This window comes from Fundulus heteroclitus, chromosome 9 (assembly GCF_011125445.2).
Source record: "Fundulus heteroclitus isolate FHET01 chromosome 9, MU-UCD_Fhet_4.1, whole genome shotgun sequence".
Classification (NCBI taxonomy): domain Eukaryota; kingdom Metazoa; phylum Chordata; class Actinopteri; order Cyprinodontiformes; family Fundulidae; genus Fundulus; species Fundulus heteroclitus.
Window position 1 is genome coordinate 36,763,344 of NC_046369.1, and position 24,535 is coordinate 36,787,878.

The following is a 24,535-nucleotide window of genomic DNA, read 5'->3' on the forward strand; positions in this document are numbered from 1 at the left end:
AAAATCGTCCTTCCATCCTGAAAGTAGTCAATACGTTATGTATTTAGAAAAAGGTTAAAAACATTGATCTCTGTGGGAGCTGCAGGCCTGTAAAAAAAAAAAAAAAACTCTCACACTCTGTCCCTCAAGTTGTGGGGGTATCACCTCATCTATTGGTTTTCCCACATGCCAATCATTCTGATATGCTCAGGTAACGCCAGTGTGCGTGCTCGTTCTTTGTTAGTTTCTGCTTGCTGCACATGTGCACTTCTAGTGTTTATGTATCAGGATAGCTTAGCTTCGGTGTCAGCCATTCAAAAAGATGAAGGCATCAGTAGAATTTGAATGGAATTACTGAAACAACTACTTTTTCGTTATATTCTAGTTATATGACCAGCGCCTGTATGTCATCCTGACATGAACATGATCAGTTTTAATTAGTCAAACTACTAAAGTCAGCTAAAACCACTGTCTGACCAGCTGTTCACATCTGCCACTCCAGCGATTTTTCATTTCCAACTTGCTCACTGTGACTTGATGCATTCCTCCTACAGCTAAGGGAACTACTACAGATAACTTTACAGAACCTTAGTTTAAAAACTGAAAGAAAAAGAAGTTTGCAGTTAAATCTAGCAGGATTCTTGCAAAAGCATCCTCTGCAAAGATGAACCCTAACATAGGGTTATAATGCACAAGTCCAGTTTGTTTTAAACCACTGGCGACACATGCAGGAGTATCTGTAGCAATGGTGGACATTGATCACCCTTTATGTCAGTTTTGAAAATACATTTCCTGTATTTTCCTTTTTGGCACCTTGGAGAATTATTTATACTCTGGTCATTAATCAACAGATCTCTTTTGCCATTATATCAATCAAATGGCTCTTTTCTGAACATCTTTACTGACGAGCTGAGGTTAGATCTCCTTGCCTTTACCCAGATTTGTGGCTCCCTTCATAGATTCTGTTGGATTTGAGGCGGGACACTCACTGTGACATTCCAAAAATCTTTATATTACAGACAGAAGAAAAATAAATCTTTGAATCAAATAAAAATTATTTGGCAGACATTTAAATAATCTGGGCTTAATCATAAACGGCTAGTAATAAATGATAAGTATGTAATCTTGACCAAACAGCACAAATTTATACGTGGGAGTTGTTTTATTTCCTGAAAGGTTTCCAGTTACGAGTTGTAACAAGTTCATGTTTTTTTAGCGGTCCCAATACAACACGTAGAGAAAACTTAAAGAATCAACATGTAGAACAAGCAGCGTAGAACAAAATGCAACAATTGATCAGATCCAATCATGAACAGATGTAGATTAGTGAAAATAGCTTTATTTTGTTAATTAAAAGAAAACCTTTTTAAACGTATACAAACAGCTTGGAGGATGTGCTACTGTTGCTCACAGCTGCGGAGTTGGCAGAACTATATGCACAAGCAGACACGCAGTGCATCTACAGTTAACACTGATATATTACTAGCCCAGCAAAAAGGAAGTCAGACAGCTTACTTCTCGGCTGGGAATCTTTTTAGGCCTGTTCCATTATTCCACATCTTAACATATTATTGTAACGCAGGACTGTATGACGCACCAGCATTCAGACTCAACTCTGCATTTCTGAGTAAAAATTAACTTAACATTGTAATAATTCACTGAAAGGACTTAATCCAATCCAAAAACTAACCGAACTTAGAGTTTCTGACAACAAAATCGCAACAAACTGTACAATGATGAAGGATAATTACATGAAATGTGACTTCAAATGGTAGTGCTATAAACACCTCAGAAGATGCTCAATGGGGGCAGGGGGTGGGGGGGTCCGTTTGACATTTTATCTTTTACGCCTTTCCTCCCCAAATTTGTTTTTTTTAGGCTTAACTGCATATTTAGGTTGGGTTTCGTGCTACAACTCAGAGACAGCAGTTGACAATATCAAACCCAGCACAACAGGAGACCGTTCAGGTAGTTAGTTTACAGCTTCATTCTTTAGTCCAGGTAAAGTTCAAATGTAGTCATGATGTCCCGCTGCATGGTCATGTCGATACCAGACATCTATACAAAGACAAACCCAAAATAAGCACAGTTAAAATACCATTTACAGTAAAACCGAACAGAGAAAAACATGAGAGAGAGAGAAACGGTCAAGTGTACTAACCGCCTCTCGTCTGCGACGCTCCTGCTCCTTCCTGCGGGCCAGCTCTCGCTCTTTATCCATAGAAGACGGTTGGCTTTGGGGCGTTGCTTCACTTGGAGACTTTAGCTGCTCCACACGTTTGGAAGCATCCAGTCCAGCCTCCGGGCAGATGCTCTCTAGCAAATCAGGATCTTCCTTTATCCTCTCAGGATGATGATCAGTTTTACCCAAGCCTGGGAGGCTGAAGCAGAGGTTTGAGTCACAGAATCATGACAATGTGCTTTGGCAAGATCTTAATCTGCATAAGCAGTGGTCCCCAACTCCAGTACTCTAGGGCAGGTGCTCTGCAACATTTAGATGCATCCATGTGTTCACATACACCTTACTCTAATGTCAGCTAATTAGCAGAGCGGAACTGCATGCTATTTAGGCAGTTTAGCCATTTGATTCAGGTGCTTGGGGCAAAGGACATGTCTAACAGTTGCAGGACACCGGCCCTCGAGGATTCAAGTTCAAGTCCAATGTGCAAAAGGAAAAGAACAAAACTATGTTGAGGAATCTGATATTAGTCAACTAAATCAATTTAAATGTAGAAGATGTTTTTGTTCTTTGGTGACCACCTGCTCTTCTCGGCAGGCGCCGGCTCTCCGTGGTCCTCTGATGGTTTCTTCTTCAGGGCTTTGTCCCGTTCCTCCTTTTCCATGGCGGCCTTACGGAACTGCTGGAAGCTCTCTTTAGAGGTCTTGATAGCAACTGGAGCGACCGACTGTTTCACTAGTCTTGCCCAAGACTCAGCATTTTTCAGGAAAATGTCCTGACAAAGAAAAGTGACAGCTTTTATCTGAGGTTCATTTTAAAATATAGATTTAATTTGCCCCCATGTGTATTTTGTTTTTATTCCCAGCATTAAAACGATAAATATGAAGGGTTAAAGGTAAACATGTCCAACCTTTTTAGCAATCTGGGGTTTTTCCTCTTCAATAGGTTTACTTATAGTCTGGCTGTGAGGTGTGTTGCTCCCCTGACAGTAAGGGAAATCCCCAGGGTCCCTGAAATCTGTCATATGAACTTTCAAAAACAAAAACAGTTGTATTGAAAGACTCACTAACATGAAAAAGGGACATCAGCCAATGTGGTTAGAAAGAACTTACTGTAACTCATCTCTTCTTTGAACAGCAACGGACTGTCTGTGAGCGGGGATAGCACTGGAGCCTGCTAAAGGTGACATTCAGGTTTTACACAAGGAAAGATCCTGATGCTGAACTGCTAAGCTGCAGACAGCTATGATGATCTATGTAGAAACAATTCTTCCTGTTCTTCACACTTGCAAATTTCAACTCCAGCCAAGTCCTTTACCTCCTGAAAGTCCTTAATAGTAAAACCAGGACAAAGCCATAAATACAAAATAACGCCATAAAGACCTCCATCACAGGACTAACCGTTGTATAGAAACTTAATTATTTTAAAGGCATACTATGCAACATTTTACAGTTAATTAATGTGTTCCATACCGTTTTGGATGATTAAATGAGTCATTTCAGGTCGACCAAAGGTTTTCTCGGCCGCCCTGGTGGTCTGTGGGGGAAATACCGTACTTGCAATTGCAAGAGCTCTCGGCCCGCACACACAGGCTCAGAAGTCTCGTGCAAGACCGCGAGAGTTGGTCTTGCTTTACGGCGAGAACTCCATGTGTTTTTGCCCTGCTATTCACTATATGCACGCGCGAAAGCAACAACAAGGAACCGCGTGTTAACCTCAAATAAACATGCAAGCATATCGAGTTTTATTATTATTATTTTTTATTTTTTTTTTATGTTGGCGAGACGCTACCGCGGCGGCTGCGGCTTGGCGAGGCGGTGGCGGTAGCGTCTTGCCAACATAAAAAAATAAATAAAAAAATATCATAATAATAATAATAATAATAATAATAATAATAATAATAATAATAATAATAATAATAATACGCGGCGGGTGCCTCGCCAAGATAGCGCTGCGGGAAACCCTGATGTTCATACCTTCACTGTGTTAGTCATTGTTTGTACTGCCGTTTTTTCGACTTTTCGTTGCGTTCGCCTGTCTGCTAAGCTCAAAACAACCGCGCCTGGCTTGACAGAGAAACCAGAACAGCTGAGCATCTTTACGACAGTGCACTTTTACTTTCGCCCTCTGGGAGGAGCCTCGCTGGAAAATCAACCCCGGTTGCATAGTATACCTTTAAGCCTCATCAAAAAGAAACTTCACAATGTTCAAAAATGGGTTTCTAAAGGTTTTTGTAGCAACCTTGTGTCAAGCTCCTCCATTTTATAAAGAGTACCTGAAATCTGGCAGCAGGCCAGTCTGGCAGCAGTCCAGGAGAAGCCATGGGGGATAAAAGCGTAGACAAATCTGCCGATGGTAAAGGACACCATTTATCACAGCTTTAGAAAAATGTTTACTTGAGAATGCAAGAGACACAACACCAGAAGGACCAAAAGGAGAAATGAAACCGTGTAACCAGGTTGTCCTCCATTGTAAAATGTGTGCAATGTTTCATGAGAGAAAATCTCCTCTGGCCATTTTGTTGGAGAACAGTTCCCTGTTCTTTTGGACGGTTCAAAAGCAGAACTATCAAATCAAGAAACACCTCATGAAAACTTGTGGGGCTAAGGCCTAGTCCACACGTAGCTGGACTTTTGGGAAAACAACCAAGTTTTTATGGGTTTTGGCCTTTCGTCCACGCCAAAAAGTATTTTACATCACTGAAAACACTTTTTCCTGAAAACTCCAGTCAACAAGGAGGTTTTTGAGCCTGCGTGTGTATATGATGTGCTATTTTACCGCCATGAAAAATAATTGAGGTCAGATTTAGTTCTGACCACACAGCCACAAAGGAGAGAGAGGCACAAAGGACAGCCCTCTCTCTCAGCAGGGTGCTTCTGTAACACCCCACAGATAAAAGGGTCAGAGAGCTTCTGACCACCTCTCTTGAGACCACTCTTCAGACTCCAAGCAGATCAGACCACCTCTCCCTGGAGCAGACCAGGAAAGAGCTACTTTGGACCATGGGCCCTAGCTGGGCCTGACCGACACACAAACTAACACCTGGGATGACATGTCACCCGGAAGACATGTCCGGGCAAATCAGAGTTAAGTCTGCTGTCTTAACCTCATCATCAGTAGCAGGAGGACGAAGTCCTGCCTGCCAAAAACAGCTTTGTTTATTCTTGTCAGCCCTTAAGCAGAAAATACACTGGGCGCGCAACGTAAGCGGCGCGGCTTACGGGCATGTTTTTAAAACATAAGTTTACACCAGACATTGCAGAGCAAGCTCCACAGCTGCGTGTTTCTGTTCTGAGAAGAACCATTGCCACATGGAAAGAGCACCAAGCAGACAGTGCACCTTGGCCTTCCTTCTGCTAGTTGACAAAGTGTTACGAGAGGAAAGGCAGAGAGCTTAGCAAAAATGGGTGCATCCCATCAATCCACAGCGTCAACAACAAGGTGACATGAATTTCTTTATTTGTCCCCCGTAGGGGAGACTTCGTTTCAGTACAGTCCATCAAGAGAAAGAGAAGGCGCCGCCTTCTTGCAGAGTGGAGAACGAAATATATTATGATAGCTCGGGGGGGAGGGGGTGCATTAGTCGCACTCTGACAGTTCAATCAATTCAAGACAACCCTCAGCCAAAGAAAAGCTAACATACTAACAACATCATGAGCAGACATATTTCAGGTGGGGGGTGGGGGTGGTGGTGGGCGGGGGGGCTCCAAGTCCAGCAACCCAAGTGGCCAGCGCTTACGTGCGCATCCACCATAGGGGGGAGAAACATCAGGCACAGCAAATGCGGTGAGTCACAAGTGTATGTATGTGTGTGTGTGTGTGTGTGTGTGCGTGTATGTCAGTATGGGCCCATGACTCTCCAGCCGCCCCCCTCCAGCCTTAGATGGTATATTATCAGCAGTTCAAGAAGGGCTCTGTCTGAGTTTACAGGTTTCATTTGCTGGTTGGGCGGTGTTAGAGCATCTTTTTTGCAAAACATCCAGGAGAATTTGAGATAGCCACCTCCAAGGCTAGCCATTAGCGCTCCGGATTCAATAACAAGGAGATTGTTTTGTGTTAGGCTGACTGTGGAATTTGTGTCAGCCTTCAAGTCTCTGCTGATCCGTCTCAATGGCAAGTCCCAAACAGCCAACTTTCTAGAAACTTCCCTGAGGTCTTACCGATAATATTTGCTTTTAATTTGTATTTTCCCATGTTTTATTTTGTTTCTACGTTTTATTCCAACTTGCTTTAATTCTGTTTTTATTTTCCTGTTTTAATCATGTAAAGCACTTTGCATTGTCTTTGTACTGAAATGTGCTAAACAAATAAATTTGCCTTGCCTACCATTCCACCATTACTCACTAATCACCCGAGTCTGTGTGATCACGGCCCAGTTCAACTCGTCACAAACCTCCGGTAGCAATACCATGGCCAAAACTGCCAAAACTGCCCCCCCCGGAGATCTTCCATATTTCCTGATATATCAGGTATCCACCAGCTTCTATAAGCAGAAATCCTGTTATCATAAATTCGATTAAGTACACATCTTCCATGTCCTGGATGGACGAAATAAACACACCATCTTCCAAGCTCCCCAGGAATCTGGCAACAGGTGTCCCCCGCTGGACAGCTCGGCTCCCTCACACATGATCTTCTCGTTGAGAAAATTTGATCAATTGTGTTAAGCGATCAGCTGATCAGATCCATAATTTTCTACCACCTTGTGGCTGAACTTAGACTTGACTATTATTTTGGGATAATTTTGGAAGTGAACTTTACCATGGGATGTATAAGCATCTAAAATTAGAACTTCAATCAAATTTAGGCGTAACTTAAATACGTGCGTATTATGCCTCTAGTGTAAATTTATTGACTTGATTAAAATGAAAAGCTAACCTAAGCGTAGAACGGACGTATGCTGCAACGTGTCTGCTGTATTTCCTCCTTTAAACTGGAGAAATTCACTGCTATGAAATCAAAGGCATCTCTGATTGTTTATTTCCAAATGACGTTACCCCGGCAACCACACAGCAGTTCCTGTCTTCACCTCAGTATCAAGACTGCAAAGTAAAAGCACACATGGGACATTATAAATATTACAGATGGATCAGACATTTGTTGCTTGTTTGTTTCTTCTACAAGCCCAGCTGCTCCAATACAATGAGATGAAAAGGAGAGAGCGCTGGGAGGTCAGCTTTCCTTCCCAATATGGAGGCACAGTGCCATTCAAAGTTGCCATGGTTTTGAAGGATTCTGATTGGCTGACATAGGTTTTAGCTTTGTGGTACACGGCCCCCAAAGTGTTTGGCATGTTTAAAACTCGGTGTGTTTGTGTGGATGTAAACTTGTCTGAAACTGATCCCGTGTGTACAATATCATTTTTAAAAACAATGTAGGGCAGCTGTTTGTTTTATTTTTTAAAAATACCCAGCTACATGTGCACCAAGCCTCAAGCAAGAAGATTTACCTTGAGGGGAGATGGGCAGCTCATCATAGATGTGTTCAGCAAGTGGCTCTGATGGATCGTTTTTAGCTTCTGGAACCACGGACTTCGTGGTATGTAAAGGACGACAAGTTCTAATCGAGGCCTTGGTCGATGGCCTGCTCTCCGGTACACACTTGTTGTTGGGGTTCTGTAACACCTGTCATTTGGGGAGAAACATTCCTCACTATTAGGGACCTGCCAGTTGTAATTCTCTGAATAAATATATCAGGCATTACCTTTTGGTGCCCTTTTTGACAAAGAACCTTAGACTTTTTCCTCATTTTGAGCACTGTAAACACACACACACACACACACACAGAAATTTATAATCGTATCAGTTAAACAGATTAGCTTATTTGTACATAAAAAAATATTTGCTTTTGCTGTCAAACCTGCAGGATTACATGCAACAAAAAAATGTACAAAGGACCACGTAGAGCACAATCACTTTAGATTTTAAAAAGTGAATCAGGGCAGACAACAGGCTATTATGCTGATATATGGAAAACACAAATCAAAACCCATGTAAAACAAATAAATGCTAAACTGATGACCTACCAGTTGGACATCGCCAAAGCTTAAATAGTAGCCCAAATGTGACCTCAAATAACCAACTACAGAGGAGGAGGCATCATGGTTGCAGAGCAGAGGGAGAGAGAGAAGTTTTAAACTAGCTCCACCATCAATCAGAATGTAGGATGTCTTGCAAATAAGACTGACAACTACAGGACTGTCTCAGAAAATTAGAATATTGTGATAAAGTTCTTTATTTTCTGTAATGCAATTAAAAAACATGAAATGTCATACATTCTGGATTCATTACAAATCAACTGAAATATCGTAAGCCTTTTATTGTTTTAATATCGCTGATTATGGCTTACAGCTTAAGAAACCCAAATATCCTATCTCAAAATATTAGAATATCGTGAAAAAGTATACTAGTAGGCTATTCAACTAATCACTTGAATCGTCTAATTAACTCGAAACACCTGCAAGGGTTTCCTGAGCCTTGAAAAACACTCAGCTTGGTTCAGATCTGACTGCTGTCCAGAAGACCATCATTGACACCCTCCATCAGGAGGGTAAGACACAAAAAGAAATTTCTCAAAGAGCAGGCTGTTCACAGAGTGCAGTTTCAAAGCACATTCACAAAAAGTGTGTTGGAAGGGGGAAATGTGGCAGGAAATGCTGCACAACCAAGAGAGGTGACCGCAGCCTTAACAGCATCGTGAAGAAGAGTCGCTTCCAGAATTTGGGGGAGCTTCAAAGACAGTGGACTGAAGCTGGAGTCCAGGTATCAAAAGCCAATGTTCACAGACGTGTCCGGGAAATGGGCTACAATAGCCGTACTCCCATGGTCAAGCCACTTCTGAACTCAAGACAACGGAAGAAGCGTCTGACTTGGGCTATGGAAAAGAAGCACTGGACAGTTGCAGAGTGGTCCAAAGTCCTCTTTTCAGACGAAAGCAAGTTTTGTATGTCATTTGGTAGTCAAGGCGCCAGAGTCTGGAGAGGCGCAAAATCCAAGTTGCCAAAAAAAATCCAGTGTGAAGTTCCCACAGTCAACAATGGTTTGGGGAGCCATGTCAGCTGCTGGTCCACTGTGTTTCATCAAGTCCAGAGTAAATGCAGCTGTGTACCAAGAGATTTTAGAGCACTACATGCTTCCATCTGCTGAAAAGCTCTATGGAGATGATGCTTTCATTTTACAGCATGATCTGGCACCTGCCCACAGTGCCAAAACCACCTGTAACTGGTGTACTGACCATGGCATTACTGTCCTTGATTGGCCTGCCAATTCACCTGACCTGAACCCCATAGAGAATTTGTGGGGTATTGTGAAGAAGAAGCTGAAAGACACCAGACCCAACAATGCAAATGAGCTAAAGGCCGCTATTGAAGCATCCTGGGCATCCATAACACCTCAGCAATGCCACAGGCTGATTGCCTCCATGCCACTCCGCATTGATGCAGTAATCTGTGCAAAAGGATTCCCAACCAAGTACTGAGTGCATTAATAGACATTTTCAAATGTTTGATTTTGTTTTGCTGTTATAATTTTTTTTTTTTTACTTGGTCTGAGGAAATATTCTAATGTTTTGAGATAGGATATTTGGGTTTCTTAAGCTGTAAGCCATAATCAGCGATATTAAACAATAAAAGGCTTGCGATATTTCAGTTGATTTGTAATGAATCCAGAATGTATGACATTTCATGTTTTTTAATTGCATTACAGAAAATAAAGAACTTTATCACAATATTCTAATTTTCTGAGACAGTCCTGTATGAAGCACTGACAAAGACTCAGCCAAAGTATCAAGAATGATTATATCAGATCAGAATCTCTACCTGGTTTGTAAAACGACATGAGGAGACAGATCTGAATGGAGCAGCGAATGTAATGCAGGTAGATTAACCGTGCTCGTCAACAGTAGATTGCGTAATAGACCTGCCACTGTGGAATATTCTCTCTGCAGCCCAGATAGCTCCAAGTTTTTGTCAAGAGTTTAACGGCGTTATCTTAGCAACAGTAGAAATCAGGGCTGTTCAACTAAAAAAATGTAAAGAAGGTGTAGTTAGAGAAAATCTGCTTCAGCAGAGGTCCAGAAGTCTATAATATGCAACAATTGAAAGTAATATTGTGTAACCTTTAGCCACTAGGGGCAGGAGACCTGTAACTTCTAGGTTTAGCGCCCTTTAAGGCCACTGGCAGCACTGCACTGTCCTAAAATTAAACAGCCTCCCTCTGTTTTGGAATCTGACAGCAGACCACTTTAGACCAGTAGACTGAGAAGTCATGGAGTTACTTGTAAAGACAACCTTCACCCCTCTAGATTAAATCCTACACCAGAGAACCAAAAATATGTCTGGTCATGTCATTGTCATATCAGTTTTGTTTAGTTGTTCTGGCACTCTGAGCTCAGACCGCCATAACCTAGAATGGGTAATATGCCGTTTTAGGTCACATGACCCATTCAGAGAGGGATCTGACATTCAAGCTCCATAGGCAAGTTTTTGAGAAGGGCAGCCTGCAAGGAGCATTAAACTCGCTAGGTGCTGTACAGTGATTTACTTTGACATGTCAGAATCAACAATCTGAACAGGGTAACATATGACCAAGAATTCACACCTGGTAGGTTGGACAAGAGCTTAAACAGCGGGTCAGGTGAGGTGATATCACATCATGTGTTTCACTCAATTCAAACAGTTACATTTCTGAGTCACAAGACAAATTTGGACACATTTGGTTTGGAAAAGCAGGATTTTTAATAGATGCCTGCAAGTCAGAGACAATTATAATAAAAAACTGCTACAATATGGTTTCTGTATTTCATGATGCATTAACAAAAGGATTATACAAAGATGGTTTCAAGAATAGGTGTCGGTCATATAATTAGAATATCATGAAAAAAGTAGATTTTCTTTCAGTAATTTAATTCAAAAAGTGAAAGTTGTAGATTATATTAATTCATTACACACAGACTGATACATTTCAAGTTTTTATTTATTTTAATTCTGATAACCGACAACTAATGAAAACCCCAAATTCAGTATATCAGAAAATTTGAATATTACTTAACAACAGAAAAAAAGGATTTCCACAAACTGTAATCAGTCTGTGTGTAATGAATGAATACACTATATAACTTTCAGTTCTTGAATGAAATTACAGAAAACATTATATAATTATAAGACCAGCACCTGTATGGAGGTGTTCATTGACGAGTCAGGAACCTTATCTAGTTTTGATTTTGTTTATTTAAAAAAAAAGAAAAGAAAAAAAAGCTGCCTCATAGTTGTGTCTGCAGCCACACTAGGTTGAGATGTTCATGGCTGTTTTGCTCAGATGTGACAAAAGTTGACAAAAAGGACCATTTGGAACAGTAATGTGGGTGGCTCCACTTTTCAATCTATACTTTCAGGGCCACGTCTGCTTGGAGAGGCCCATGATCTACCCATTTTAGGGGACTGTGCCACTTCCTCTGACAACATCTTGACATCTACAAGGAGGAATGGGTCCTGGATGAACGGCCCAGAATTGAAGCTGTCAAAACCGGTGCTGAAGTTTACAGTCAGCTAATGATATATTAAAGAATTATTTTTGCTCATTAACAATGTATTATGGGAAAACCTGCTCAGGTATATAACTTGTTTCACTTATATTATGGGAAGAACTGGTTATTGTTTTTGAGTTCACATAAAACCCAAGAACAACATGTGTTATTTTGCTATAACTTGTTTTAACTTGTGGTGGGAACCTATGACCGTGTGTTATGGGAAAGACTGATTTCTTATTTTGTTTGATTTGTTGTATTCTGAGAGCACTCATTTTATTTTGCTTTGCACACTGCTGAGATGCTGGGAACGGGTTCTGTTTGGGAAACATGCTTTGGGAGGCAGGGCAGCTGTGGAGGGAGAGGTGGCCACTCTCGCTCCACATCTGACTCTTTGTTTACATCTATATAAGGAGGTGACTGCCCTCAGCCCGGTGAGTCTGCTGTGAGTTCGTGTGTGGAATACCGGCATCGTGAACCCTGATCTTAACCTGGACTGAGGGCTCCCAGTTCGTGTCAATGGTAAGAGCTGATTCTGAGAATCTGTTGAGCGTCACGTTTGTTTCAAAGCTTGTTGCTTTAATGCTTGCTACTTTGCGTGTGTGAAGAGCTAGTTGTTTTGATGTGCTGTATTCTGTGGGGAATAATAATAAATGTGTGCCTTATATTCTAACAGAAACGGTGTTTGAGTCCTTATTTGTGTTTGCCGATCTCTCCAGATCCTGAAATAAACATTTCATAAAACAGCTAATCAATAACAATAGACACACATCTCGCTGTCCCTGCACTGCTGGGAAATGGACAGAGTCTCCCAGCAGGTCTTTGAACACTTCAAGTTTCCTCTTAAAAAGGAGCAGACAGCAGTGTTCAGCTCACAGACTGCCAATACTGATGCAACTTCCTTCCTAATGGACCAAAAGTGTGCCAAAACCCCTGCCTTTGCTGAGCCATCCCTCATTGTTGTGGAGCAAAAGATCATCCACAATCTGTGGTAATAGAAACCATTTCTTGGCTCTAATCTATTAACATCTCCCTAATGGCCAGGTAGAGGTCCTCTCCTCTTGTACTGAATACTTGCAGATAAAGAAAATGTTCTGGTCTGTGCTGCTGAAAAATAATAGAAATGAAAAGCTGAACATTCTCACAAATGTCAGAAGACTTGTCCACAGCTAACAGGGCTTGTACATCCTAGGTCAATATTTGACTGCTTTTTGTGGCAGATGATGTTGATAGGGCTATTTGCTTTATTTTATCCAGCACCTCTCATTTTTGTTCTTCAAGTAGTATTTCAGCTACTGGATTGGTGGCCGCTTTGACAACCCCTCCCTCAGCAAACGCCTTTTTGTGTTGAGCCAAAATCCAAGCGAATCTGAGGCAACATTTATGAACACGTTGGGCAGTGAAAGTGTGCCTCAGGATCCTGGTGCACCGGTCATCCTGGGCTCTCACACTACTTAATATTTGTGTTCTTCCTTTAGATTTGCCTGGAGATGTTCCAAACCTTTTTGTTTTACGATGTTTCACATTGCCACTTTTAATGAGAGCCACGGTTACTTAACATAACTGGTTTACTGCTTCAACAGGAAATGGGAACAAAAACAAGTTTGTCCATTCCAGAATAAAAGCCCTACTTTAACTGTCTACTTTACTTTTTGTTTCTTCTTTTTTAAACCATCTCTGGTAGAGTCAATGCCCCATCTTTCGTCATATCACCCTCGTTTTTCTCTGTTTTATGTGGTGCAGCTGTCTGTGTCTACTCAACCTCGTTTCATCTACATGGGATTTTCTCCCCTCATTTTTTTCCTGCGTCTCTTTGTTTCCTTCTCATCTGCACTCGTAAGGTGTATTACTTGCGCGTTGTTATAGTAATTTAAGTGTATTACTGCAATTTTCAGCACAACTAAAAAACCAAAAAGGAAAGATTTTATAAGCTGCGATATTTATATACTTTTACTATTTAAAAATGCAATGTCCATTTCTAACCTACGGCAGGACAAAGAATGAAGTGAATTTTGCCATTTCATCTGTATCCTTAAGTATTAACCTGTAATTATCTAAGGAAATTAAAAGTTAAATGAAACATGAACCAAAAAAAAAAAAAAAAAGAACTTGGAGAAGATTGACGATTTTTGATTGTCAAAATAATAGTCTGCTTATAAATCTGAAAAGGAGGGCATGTCGATGAGTGCAAATAAATCTTTAAAGTGTAGGAAAACAGAAAGTAATGGAACATTTGTGAGCAACCAAGAAATCCAGGGTGTGCATTGTAGCTCCAACAGCCACAAGTAGAGCATAAACTGTGGGGGAAGCTAACCTGATTCAGAGTCACTGCCATCACCAGTGCTGGAGCCTGAGCTGCTGGAACTGCTGCTGCCAGAACTACATGATGAGCTGCTGCTTTGGCTGAAGGGGGACTGGCGGCTGTGGTTAGCAGAGACCTCAACTTCAACAGTTCACAAAAAGAAGAAGAAAAAAAGGCACATTGTTAAAGTCTCAGTGCCACAAATTAGAAAGCAGATACATGAACCAAGCTGAGTTGATCAACTCCTACCGAATGGCTTCAGTTTCTTCAGCCCTGGCTTTTTGTTGCTGACAATTAAGCTTTTTCCACCTTCCTTTGTTTTTTCAGTCTTAATTTCTCCTTTGGAAATCAACAACTTTTTTTCTAATACAAAAAGAGATAACAGCCTTTAATAGTCATTGTGGTAGGAAGCCAACAGGTTAGATAAAACCAATAAATAGCTGCTACTGGCTGGGTGAGCAAAGCTGGAGTAGAAGACACTTACTGTTTCTGCTGGTGTTGCATTTGCTCACACTGGAGGCTACAAACTGCTGTAAGGCTCTCTGTGTGGACACTTTGAGCTTTGCAAAGTCAACTTCAACCTCCCCAGAGTCAGACATTTCCAGAGACATCTCCCTGCTCTTGATGAGGTTCAACATCTCGATCACTTTTTTACTGGGCAGCTTGTCAATGTGTGACCTTAACTGCATCTTCTCCTGGTCACTCAGGGGTATTGATAAAATCTCACTGCGTTTTGTTGGGTCTCCATTATTGTGAGGTCCGCCTCCATGCCTGGAAACACAAAAAAAAACAACAAAAAAAAACACAACTTCAGACCATCTTCAGCACATATTTGACTACAACAGCTTGATGCTAGTCGTAGGGTTATGAATCAAGCTACATTAGGATCTCGTTTCACTTACAAAGAAGTGCTTTTGCAATGTGAAATCATTTCTAATATGGAGTTGTACTTGGCAGAAATGTTCTTCAGTCGAGCAAGACCCTTTTCATTCGATCGTTTGTCCTTTTTCAGCTTCTCTTTCCTCTTAGGTTTCATCAGAGGCTCTTTGGTAAGTCTCTTCAGTTGATCGCTGACAGCTTTCAACTGCCAAGATGAGCTGTATTTAGAGAAAGCAGGTGAAAATACAACCAACCAATGCCTGTGGGATTCCAACCTTCTCTTCCAGATGAGCCAGCTGCATGGCCACCTCATTTGATGACCTCTCCGACTCAGACAAGCTTTCGCTCGGAGAACTCTCAGAGGCTGAGGGACTCCCGACTCTGTTAGACATCCCGTTTTTGGCACACTGGAGGGTGATGGAACAGCCCTGGGGCTCTTGGGGAATGTTCACATAGCGGCCTTCAAAAACCTCCTGTTAAAATAAGAATCCTTTTGGAGAAAACGTCAACAGAAACAAACTTTGCACGACAAGGGAATTTGTGAGTGGCTGATTATTTATTTTGGTGACAATATTTTTTTCTTTATAAACGGAGGCCCGTACTAAGGTTGCAAGCATTCAAAAAAAAAAAAAAAAAAACTCTCCAGATTTTCTCTGCCAAGGCCAAACGACTTATTCTGACTTGATCGGTGTCGTCTATGGGGATTGAAATCGGGTGCGGGACAATTAAACAAAACAAAACAGCCTGGAACCTCCTCCGCTTTCTGCCGGTTGCCAGGTTGTTGTCGTGCTGATTGCTCTGGTTCAAACAGAAGCCGCATGTTTTCAGTGTGATTGAGGTCCAGACTGCAGGCAGGTCATTGAGCCAAATTCCAAGTAGTCTCTGTAGCTCCAGCCCAGTGTAGTCAGCGCTCGCATTATGGGGGAAAGAGTTTGGTCCCAAAAAGCAGAGCTGTGGCATTTCCACTGGTTATAGAATGTCATCTCCAGCTTCAGCTCAGAACTTGAATAATAAGAAGGCTCGTTTTGCCAGCAGGAAAACTGCCCCAAATCGTCACCCAGCTGCCACCAAAAGCTTTGACTTGGCAGAGAGGATTTGGCAACTTCTTTAAGACCAAAACTCACACAATCATTTCTGTTGCTTGACCCACAAATAGTACAGATTAGGGCTTGACAATAATTCAATATCAATATCTATCGGTCACTAGACGTATATCAATGAAAAAAAAAAAAAAAAAAAAAAAGTCAATAAAAAGTTCAATAGAATAACAGTTTTCCTTCCTTTTGCATTCTAGCCTATAGTGTATATAATATATACACACACACATTGTAGGGTAGAATGCAATATATAATGTACATATAATGGAAGTTAATTTTACAGTCATTACTTCCTCCCAACCAATCACAAACATAGACCCAGGCCGTCACCAAGCTCCGCCCTTTGAAAGAGCATAAAGGGCACGCTTTCTTTTTTAAAAACTTGTAGTTCTGGTAAAAAGTTGGTTGAATAATTAGTTGAGTTTGAATTCAGTGTTTGTGCGTTCTGTATCTAGAAATTGGCAAAAATAGATGTTTTGAATTTGTTGACAATTATCGATCAATATCAATCAATGATTTCTATTCTTGAGATGCTTTTTTTCTATATTGTCCAGCTCTAGTACAGATCTAAGACTTGCCAAAAGGTTTTGTTAGGGGCAAGAAAACAAACATATTTCCTTCTGGCAGATTGCATACTCTTCTCTGTCTGCAGGTCTGAATTAAATGGTGAAAAGCATACCTGCAGTTTTCTTGCCATGTAGACCACATCATGCGACGGGGGATTGTATCTGTAGCAGTTGGAGAACATTAGTCGCACATCAGCAGCAAAGTCCTTGGCATCTGCATACTCTTGCTGATCCATTTTTTTCTAAAGAAAAGCTCGTCAGGAAACGCTTTGACGCGTGACATTTTATAAATGTCACATATTCAGATTTGTCAGTAGTTTTACCTTGATGGTGCTCAGGTCCATAGGCTGCTTGATGATGTCATGGTAGTCGTGCAGACCCAAGGCCACTGCATCCACTGGCGTATAAAAGGGCCAGGCGTAGGCATAGTGCCTTTTTGACAGCATCTCTTTAAGGATATTGTTGCAGTACCGGAGCTGCTCAGACATTTTCACCCTCTTGTCGTCAAAACCAGGTAAATCCTTCTTAGGAGGTTTAATGGGCCTTCCGTTGCTCGTTTTGGAGATCAATGTGCAAGATATTGAAGGTTCCTCAAGAGGGGACAGCTCCCCGGGTGTTGCCAGGTCAGCTTTCCTCTTCAAGGTTTTTTTAATCTGCATATTCAGATAGCAGTAGGGTAAAGTAATAAGTTCTGGATCATCCACTTAAAACCTCTGCAGTATACAAACACCGAGGCTTTGAGTAAAAGTCTTGTAACCAAATCAAACCTTACTGCTGGGTGTGTTTTTGCAGACAGCTGATTGGGCGGGTTGATCTGAGCTACGTCAGGAGGAATAACTGTTACCATCTGCTGGAGAACAACTTCTGATATACCAGACTTGTGCTTCACTGCATCTGCTTCCAGGAAAGAGAATTACACACATGCTGATGGACTGGGAGGAGTTTCATACGTTAAACAACTCATTGCTAATCATTTCAGGAGTTTGCACATTTAGAAATTACACTTTAACCTGATCACGAACTGAAAAATACATTTCTGATCCACCTGTATTGGTTTTTTTCACTTTTAGAGGCTCAGGTGAGGAGGTTGTGGGAACCAACTCGTCCTTTGGCATTTGTGACAATTTCTGCAAAAAGGCCTTTTCCAAGGATTGTGCCATAAAAACAATGTCATCTCCAGGCTGTGGATAAAGAAGACAGAGGAAAGGATACTGAATTTAGCCACACTACTAGAGCAATCCCCTTTAAAACAATCAAATCTCAACAGGGCAGGAGAATACAGCCTTTTGACAATTTTACAAGTTGATTTATTGTCTTTAGCTCCTTTTACACCGGCCCTACTCTAATTCGCCTGCTCGGTTCTGCTCGGCTGGGCTCCACTCTAGTCTACTAGACTAGAGTGGAGATGAGCCACTCATCATAGGACTCCTGTTGGGTTCCCACAGACCCGGTAAGGCCCGAGGGTTGGTGAAGGCCTCCAGTGGAGGCTTTAACCCCCATTCCAGCTGTCAGTATTGTGCACTCTGCTGCTATTAAGCATTACTGTGTGACATTAACGCTTTAAAGAAATCTGTGAGATGCGGTAAAGAGCAAAAAATTTACAAATAAAGAACAAAACAAAAATACATGTTTGTATTATTGTATGTGCAAGAATGTCTTGAATATCTTTAAGGATAAAATAAATCGACTTGGAAAAATACTTGGAGATTAGCCTGAATAGGTTTCTCCTCACCCTTGGCCAATCGGTTAACAGCAGAGTGTTCACACCACCACAACTGAGCCCTATTCCTGAGCAGAGCTGGAAATAAACAAACAAACTAAAAACTGTATTTGAAATGCTTGCTGAGCGGGTGGAACCGACTAGAGCTGGGCCAAATGGAGCCGGTGTAGAAGGAGCTTTACAGTTAAAATCCCAATCTGCCAGGGCCATGACCCATTCTGAGCTCAAGTCATTTACATTCAACCAAGACATTTATGTGACAGGAAACAAAAGGCATCTGGAAGGTAACGGGTTGTTTAAACAAAATAAATGGACTATTTACATATTTGTACAAGACTGCTTTTGAATCTAAACATTTGGGTGGGGTCTATGGAATATTTTGAGTGCAGCACATCTCTAGACATTTAAAAGTTGCAGTTTAGCTGCAGGAAATCAAACACGTTGCTGTTGAGGTGCATAGATCATGGTGTTCTTACCTTGTTGTACATATAGCAGTTGGTGAACATAACGTTGACGTCTTTAATACACTCGCTTGCTTCCCAGTAATACCGGTTCTCAAGTCGCCTCTTGATAGTGCTCAGATCCATAGGATATGTAATAATTTTATAATAATCCTAAGAAATAAAAACACACAATAAAACATTTTAATTCTTCACAGAAGAAACCCACCAATGTACTGCAGTACCTTGAAAAACTCTTCAACCCCCAACCTTTTTTAAATGTCCCTTTAACAAAATCTGAATGAAATGCATTGTTTCTGGTTTTATAGACCAAGTAGCACAGAACCCTGAAGTAAAAAGGAAAAATAACATTTAGTTTTACATTTTTACAAAAAAAAAAAATCTGAATTCCAGGGGGGGGGGATGCCCTGCTGACTAGAACGGCTATTCTTTGTGACGGAACGGACAGCGCACGGATGGAGTATGTGTGAATGTAGGCGAATACAAACAGGACCCTCCCTCTTGGGCACTGACATTGGCCACATTAGGGAAGCTGGTCAGAGTTAAATTAGGAAGACGGATGGAGCAGAGTATAGGGCCATCCATGAAGAAAACCTTATAGGCTGCAAAACACTTGGTAGGGGATGAGCTTTACCTTAAAGGGACAGTGTGTAACCAGTTTGGCATTTAATTAGCAAAAATCAAGCATTGCTTTTATAAATACATATTCTGGCAAAGGCTTATAACCTTACATCCAAAATGAAAGTGTTCTGATAATTAGTTGTTTATAAATACATAGGTGTCGGTGAACCCACTGGGAGAAGCCATGTTACGTTGCCATTTCTGATATTAGTAGCCAAAATGGGCCAAACGTGTCAGCCGTACGCGTTTTATCCATCTGTCTTCTATATGAAGACGTGCTGTCGGTGGAGGAGTAGAGAACAAGCAAAGAAGACCGTAGATCATTCTATTTGCCGTTTTCTGTTTAAATGGAGGAGCATTCATACACTTTGCCCAGCGAGAAGGAAGAGAAAGTAACCAAGAAAAGAAAAAGAAATAATAACTGGGAGAAACCAATAGTCTATATGAGCACAGATTAATACCAGGTGGAGTGAAGTCAATTCATGAGGAAGCAGGGATTTGAAACGGATGCAGAGGTCGCAGCTTTCTGCTGGACAAGTTAATTCAATATAACAGTGAAGTTTCTTTTGCCATTATGTTAGAAACAGGGCAGTGTAGTCCAGCAACTACTCTGTCCTCCCAGCAGAGCCACCTAGTTTGTAAATCTTGTCTCCCTCTCCCAAGCGACTTTAGAAAAAAAGAAGAAAAAAAAAAAAAAACAAGCCAAGTCACAACAGTGGCAAAATCCTTTTCATTCGTTGACCGTAGCCATTAGCAGTAGCTTAGGACAAGATACATGGAGGGCATACTTGTTGACATTGTCACATTTATGACTCTCCACAGCTTCTGTAGTTATCATTAGGCGCTTAACGGTGAGAGCGTTTGTAATTCATAAACCTGAACCTAAGGGTAAATGAAAAGTTGCATTTGTAGCTAAACTAAATTACAAACAAGGTCAAAATCTAGTTACTAATTAAGTGCCTCCTGGAGGAACTTGGTTGCACCGAATGTTCTTCATAGGAATCGATTCAAAAGAGGAGCTGAATAAACATGCTTGCCCCAATTCACAGTCCTTTGTAAAAATATTGAAAACCCGTCATCTTCCTCCTCCCACTTCAGAAATATGCACAACATTGTGTTGTTCTATTGCATTACCTTCCAAAAAAATAAGAAAGTTGGTACTTGTAAAAGAACTGAACTATTTTGTATGTTTAAAGCTTTGGGATCCTTTCACAAGGCGCTGCAACAGTCCAACATGGCATGACAAGAGAACTACTTACAGGAAGACACAGAGCTACTGCATCCACGGGCTGGCGAAAAGGCCATGAATACTGATGTTTCCACATTGCTTTCATTACCACCTTCTCCAGATACAGCAGCTGATTAGTGAGGCGCCCAGGCCTCGTGTGATTTATGACCTCAGGCGGCGGTGGGTTTCCACTCATGGTGATGCAGCCTTTCACATCAGCCATCCTGTTGTTTAAAAGCATCGAAGGGGAGTGGGGGGGTGGGAGGGCGGACAGCCTGGAGACCGCTTCGCTGCAACTACCAGCTCATCACAATCGTTCCTGTTGAAGGCACAGAATTGTAGTTCTCAGGGCATGAATCAATTACAGATGTTTATATTATGACTGAATTTTACTGAGCTAATACACATTACATTAAAAGAGTAACTTTACTAAAAAGGATGTTTGCTACATTTGCCATTAAGATAAAACTACAAGGACCACAACAATTGACTAATCAACCTAACAGGGCCGCCAGTAAACTTGATATTTTTAAGATAAAAATGTAAAAAGAACCATTGAGAATTATTGAGCACAATCCAGACTTATTTAACTTATTTACTTTTTGAAGTAAGCCAGAATTAATACAAAATAAGTGTATAATTAAATAAAACAAGCGATAAAGTCTAAACAAATAGGCCAAGGTAAAGGGTTATTCTTTATCTTTTATTATTTTGGTATGAATATAACTAAAGATCTGTAAGCAGCGCTCTGAAATGTTAAAGACACGAGTTAGAAATAGAAAGGACACATGAATTATTCACTGAAACATAATGGTCTTTATATGTACTAAGAACCAGAGCTGCAACTGAAACCAAAACATGCCCTTCTTCAGTTGGGTGATAGCGCCACCTACTGCATGTCTCTGAATTTCAAGCAGTGCAGAGATTTGCTGAGCAGAGATAAAACATTAGAACATTTAGAAAAAGTTTATTCCCAAACATTTCAATCACTACTTGCCATAATTTATTTATCCTTCAGATTTAGCCAGTCACTTTAAATCTAAGTACATTAACTAATTTTGTCTGAAAATAAAACTGATATATTGAGCATGTTTTGTGACGCACATGACGACATCTGAAACAATGACTGTTAATGAAGTATTACCAGTCCAGACTTCTCTACCATACAGCTAGTAGTTAGTCTTTTACCAATTAGTCTAAAAGGGATAAATCCACCAAAATCAACATTTCTAACAGCTCAGCTGATTAAACTGATTTCTGTAGAATGAAATCTGCAGAAATCTGTTTTGCAATGTTCAACGCCTACAGTAGCACCAACTCAGACTATAAATCGCTGTGCAAGGCAACCATAAAATGCATACATTTGTACATATATGTTAAGGTTTTAACAATAAAACTACCATTGAGCAACTTGATGTGATAGCCCTGCGTCTTGCTGCCATACTGACCTTAATTCATGAAGCTGACTGAAGATTTCTTTGGTGGAGAAAGCCATTACCAGTCTATAAAGTTGCAGTCTATAAAGCTGCTTTACGTAAAAACAGAGTTAAAATGCGTCGCTCTGCACCCCAAATGGATATTTAGCTAGATGGGCTGGCCAATCACAGGAACTTCTTCAATTAAAGGCCGATTTAGAAATCATGTGCCACACAAAGCCTTTCCAACCTCTGGCTATTAAACTGTACACAGGTACATGTAAAACAATAAATATAATAATAAGATTATCATGGAAAAGTTCAATAATGTCTCATTTCAGAAAGCGAACCTCATACTTAATATAGAATCATTACACAGATTGAAAGACTTATTTCTTGTAGTTTTGATCATTATGGCTTAAAGATAATGAACCCCCAAATATCAAGAATACATAAGACCAATAAAAAAAACGGTTTAAAACCAGAAATATCAGGCTGCTGAATAGTATGTTTATTTCTGTGCTCTCAGTAATTGGCTGGGCCTTCGTTTGCATGAATCACTGCATCAATGAGCCGTGGCATGGAGGAGACCAGCCTGAGGTTCTGTTGACATGTTCAGGAAACCCAGGTTGCTTTCATCAGGCCATCTGCTTTGCTGGGTCTGGTGTTGCTCATCTTCCTCTTGACAATACCCAATTGTCCTGCTGGAAAATTAAATCTGCCAAAACTCCTTGTGACTTCCCCTCCTTGGGGAGCATCCTGGTGAGGCAGTTTAGACATTTGATTCAGGTGTGCAGGGCTAGGGACACATCAGGACACCAGCCGGTTGCAGAATTTGAGACAGCTGATATAGATGCTCAGGAAACCATCGCAGAAGTTTTGACTCAAATGGCAAATAAGGGCTCATCATGAGTTCCCAATATTTCTAAGACACCAAATGTTGTTCGTGGTTTCATTAACCATCAGCCATAATCATAAAAATTACAAACATAAAGGCTTAAGATCTTTATAGTTTCACTTCCTGAAATGAATGACAGAATATATATATATATATATATGCACCTTAAACACAGACCATGTTTTGGGCAGTAATGTTACCTTACCGAGTTTTATTCATTGCACAGGGTTGTATACATTTAAATGTGATTTGGAGTGGCTCTTTCACTTCAAATTAATGTCCGAGACAAAATTAGAATATAAAAATGTATATAAATAATTCAGGTCAAGTCAGAACATTTCCTTCAGGAAAAATAGTGTGCCATTGTTGCCAACTCGGCTGGTACCTAGCATTGCTAACTTTGTTAACGTTCGCACTTTTCTGCGAGGCTAGTTTAACTGAATGCCTCCTTTAACCGTGTTATCTTGCGCGAGGGTATTTTTCTCGGTATTGCAGTAACAGCCACCGGACTAGTACGCGTTTTCGATAGGAAAACATTCAATGTAGTCACGTATTACCACACTACATACCCAAACTGCTTTCGAAATCTGCCAGGCTCCCGCGTTCAGCTCTTCAGCGACAGACGTCTCTACGGCAACCGCCTCACATTTATAGCCTCCTGCCAAAACCTCCACAACTGATTGGTCTACGCCTTATAGCTCGCTCGCGCAATAATGTTTTTTCCATTTATAACGCTAATAAATTACTTTAAAAAGTTAAGTGGTTTCCAGTAGAATAGCAAAATGAACAGTAATACTGAGTAAGCGAAAACACACTGGCGACTTCCTGTCAAGGCGCCCGCTAAACCAAGGTTGGTTGCCGCTGCGCTACGGCAGCCCGAACGCCCGAGCCGCTCGCTGTTAGCGGCATAGCGGGCTCGTGCCGCACTCCAGCTGGCACGAGATAACCCAAAGCTGCTCGAGAGAAAAGTTTCAATAAAAGGGAAAAAAAGGAGATACAATCTAAAATTCAACACAAATCATCTAATGACGAGTTTACATGGCAAATTAGCCATTTGGTAATAATGTCCTTTAAAAACAGATTGTCTTGTCACCATATCACTGAAGTTAACAATTACCACTTAAATTAAATCAGCTGTTTTCAGTGTAATGCCTATGCCAAGCAAGTTGACCTTCCACCCTTCATTTAGACATTTATTATTTAAATTAAATAGTCCAGATTGCAGACGATGTGGGGATTTAAAGACTTTTATCAAGTTTACTGGAAGTAGACAATTGCTTCCTGTCGGCAGTACAGACAATAGACCAGGGTTGTTGTTTTTCCATGTTCAAAGTTTTTTTTATTTTATTTCAAATGCTCCATTTTGTATCAATTATATTTCTAGTGTCTACAATGTTCTTCAAGAACTACTTAAGAGCTGAATGTAGTGACTACCAGTTTAATACCACATTCACCTTTGATTTGGAAGGATTTTACTCAATATCCCAGAGGGCTTTCTTAGAAGTACAAATTAATGTAGAATAGGGGATTTTGGTTTCAGCGAGCCAGTCAGAACAAATGCCCCAGCCAATCTGCAGAGGACCAGCCCATTCAAATCAGGTTGAAACAATCCTGCTTCTTTTCAACAGACCAGGAAGTGGATCAGACAGATCAACTGATTTGATTTCT

At 40.8% G+C, this 24,535-nt stretch overlaps 1 protein-coding gene across 5 annotated transcripts; it reads right to left on the reverse strand.

Annotated features, from left to right (window-relative positions):
• Nucleotides 1-1,113: 1,113 nt before the first annotated feature.
• brdt (bromodomain, testis-specific) lies at nucleotides 1,114-23,542 on the reverse strand. 5 transcript variants are annotated; one of them, XM_036141589.1, is made up of 20 exons: nucleotides 23,437-23,542; nucleotides 20,586-20,873; nucleotides 18,721-18,858; nucleotides 17,570-17,705; nucleotides 17,297-17,421; nucleotides 16,848-17,177; nucleotides 16,638-16,766; nucleotides 15,137-15,334; nucleotides 14,885-15,066; nucleotides 14,467-14,753; nucleotides 14,232-14,345; nucleotides 13,995-14,123; nucleotides 7,862-7,914; nucleotides 7,608-7,782; nucleotides 4,434-4,504; nucleotides 3,271-3,331; nucleotides 3,069-3,175; nucleotides 2,740-2,933; nucleotides 2,141-2,360; nucleotides 1,114-2,037 (listed from the first exon to the last, which is right to left on the reverse strand). In XM_036141589.1, the coding sequence occupies exons 2-20, from the start codon at nucleotides 20,793-20,795 to the stop codon at nucleotides 1,972-1,974; spliced, it is 2,925 nt and encodes a 974-aa protein (XP_035997482.1). In that variant the 5' UTR covers nucleotides 20,796-20,873; nucleotides 23,437-23,542; the 3' UTR covers nucleotides 1,114-1,971. The 5 variants fall into 5 exon arrangements, with proteins under 5 accessions (XP_035997482.1, XP_035997480.1, XP_035997481.1 ...); XM_036141587.1 differs by having other exon boundaries at nucleotides 1,115-2,037; nucleotides 3,069-3,187; XM_036141588.1 differs by having other exon boundaries at nucleotides 1,115-2,037; nucleotides 3,271-3,334.
• Nucleotides 23,543-24,535: the final 993 nt, after the last annotated feature.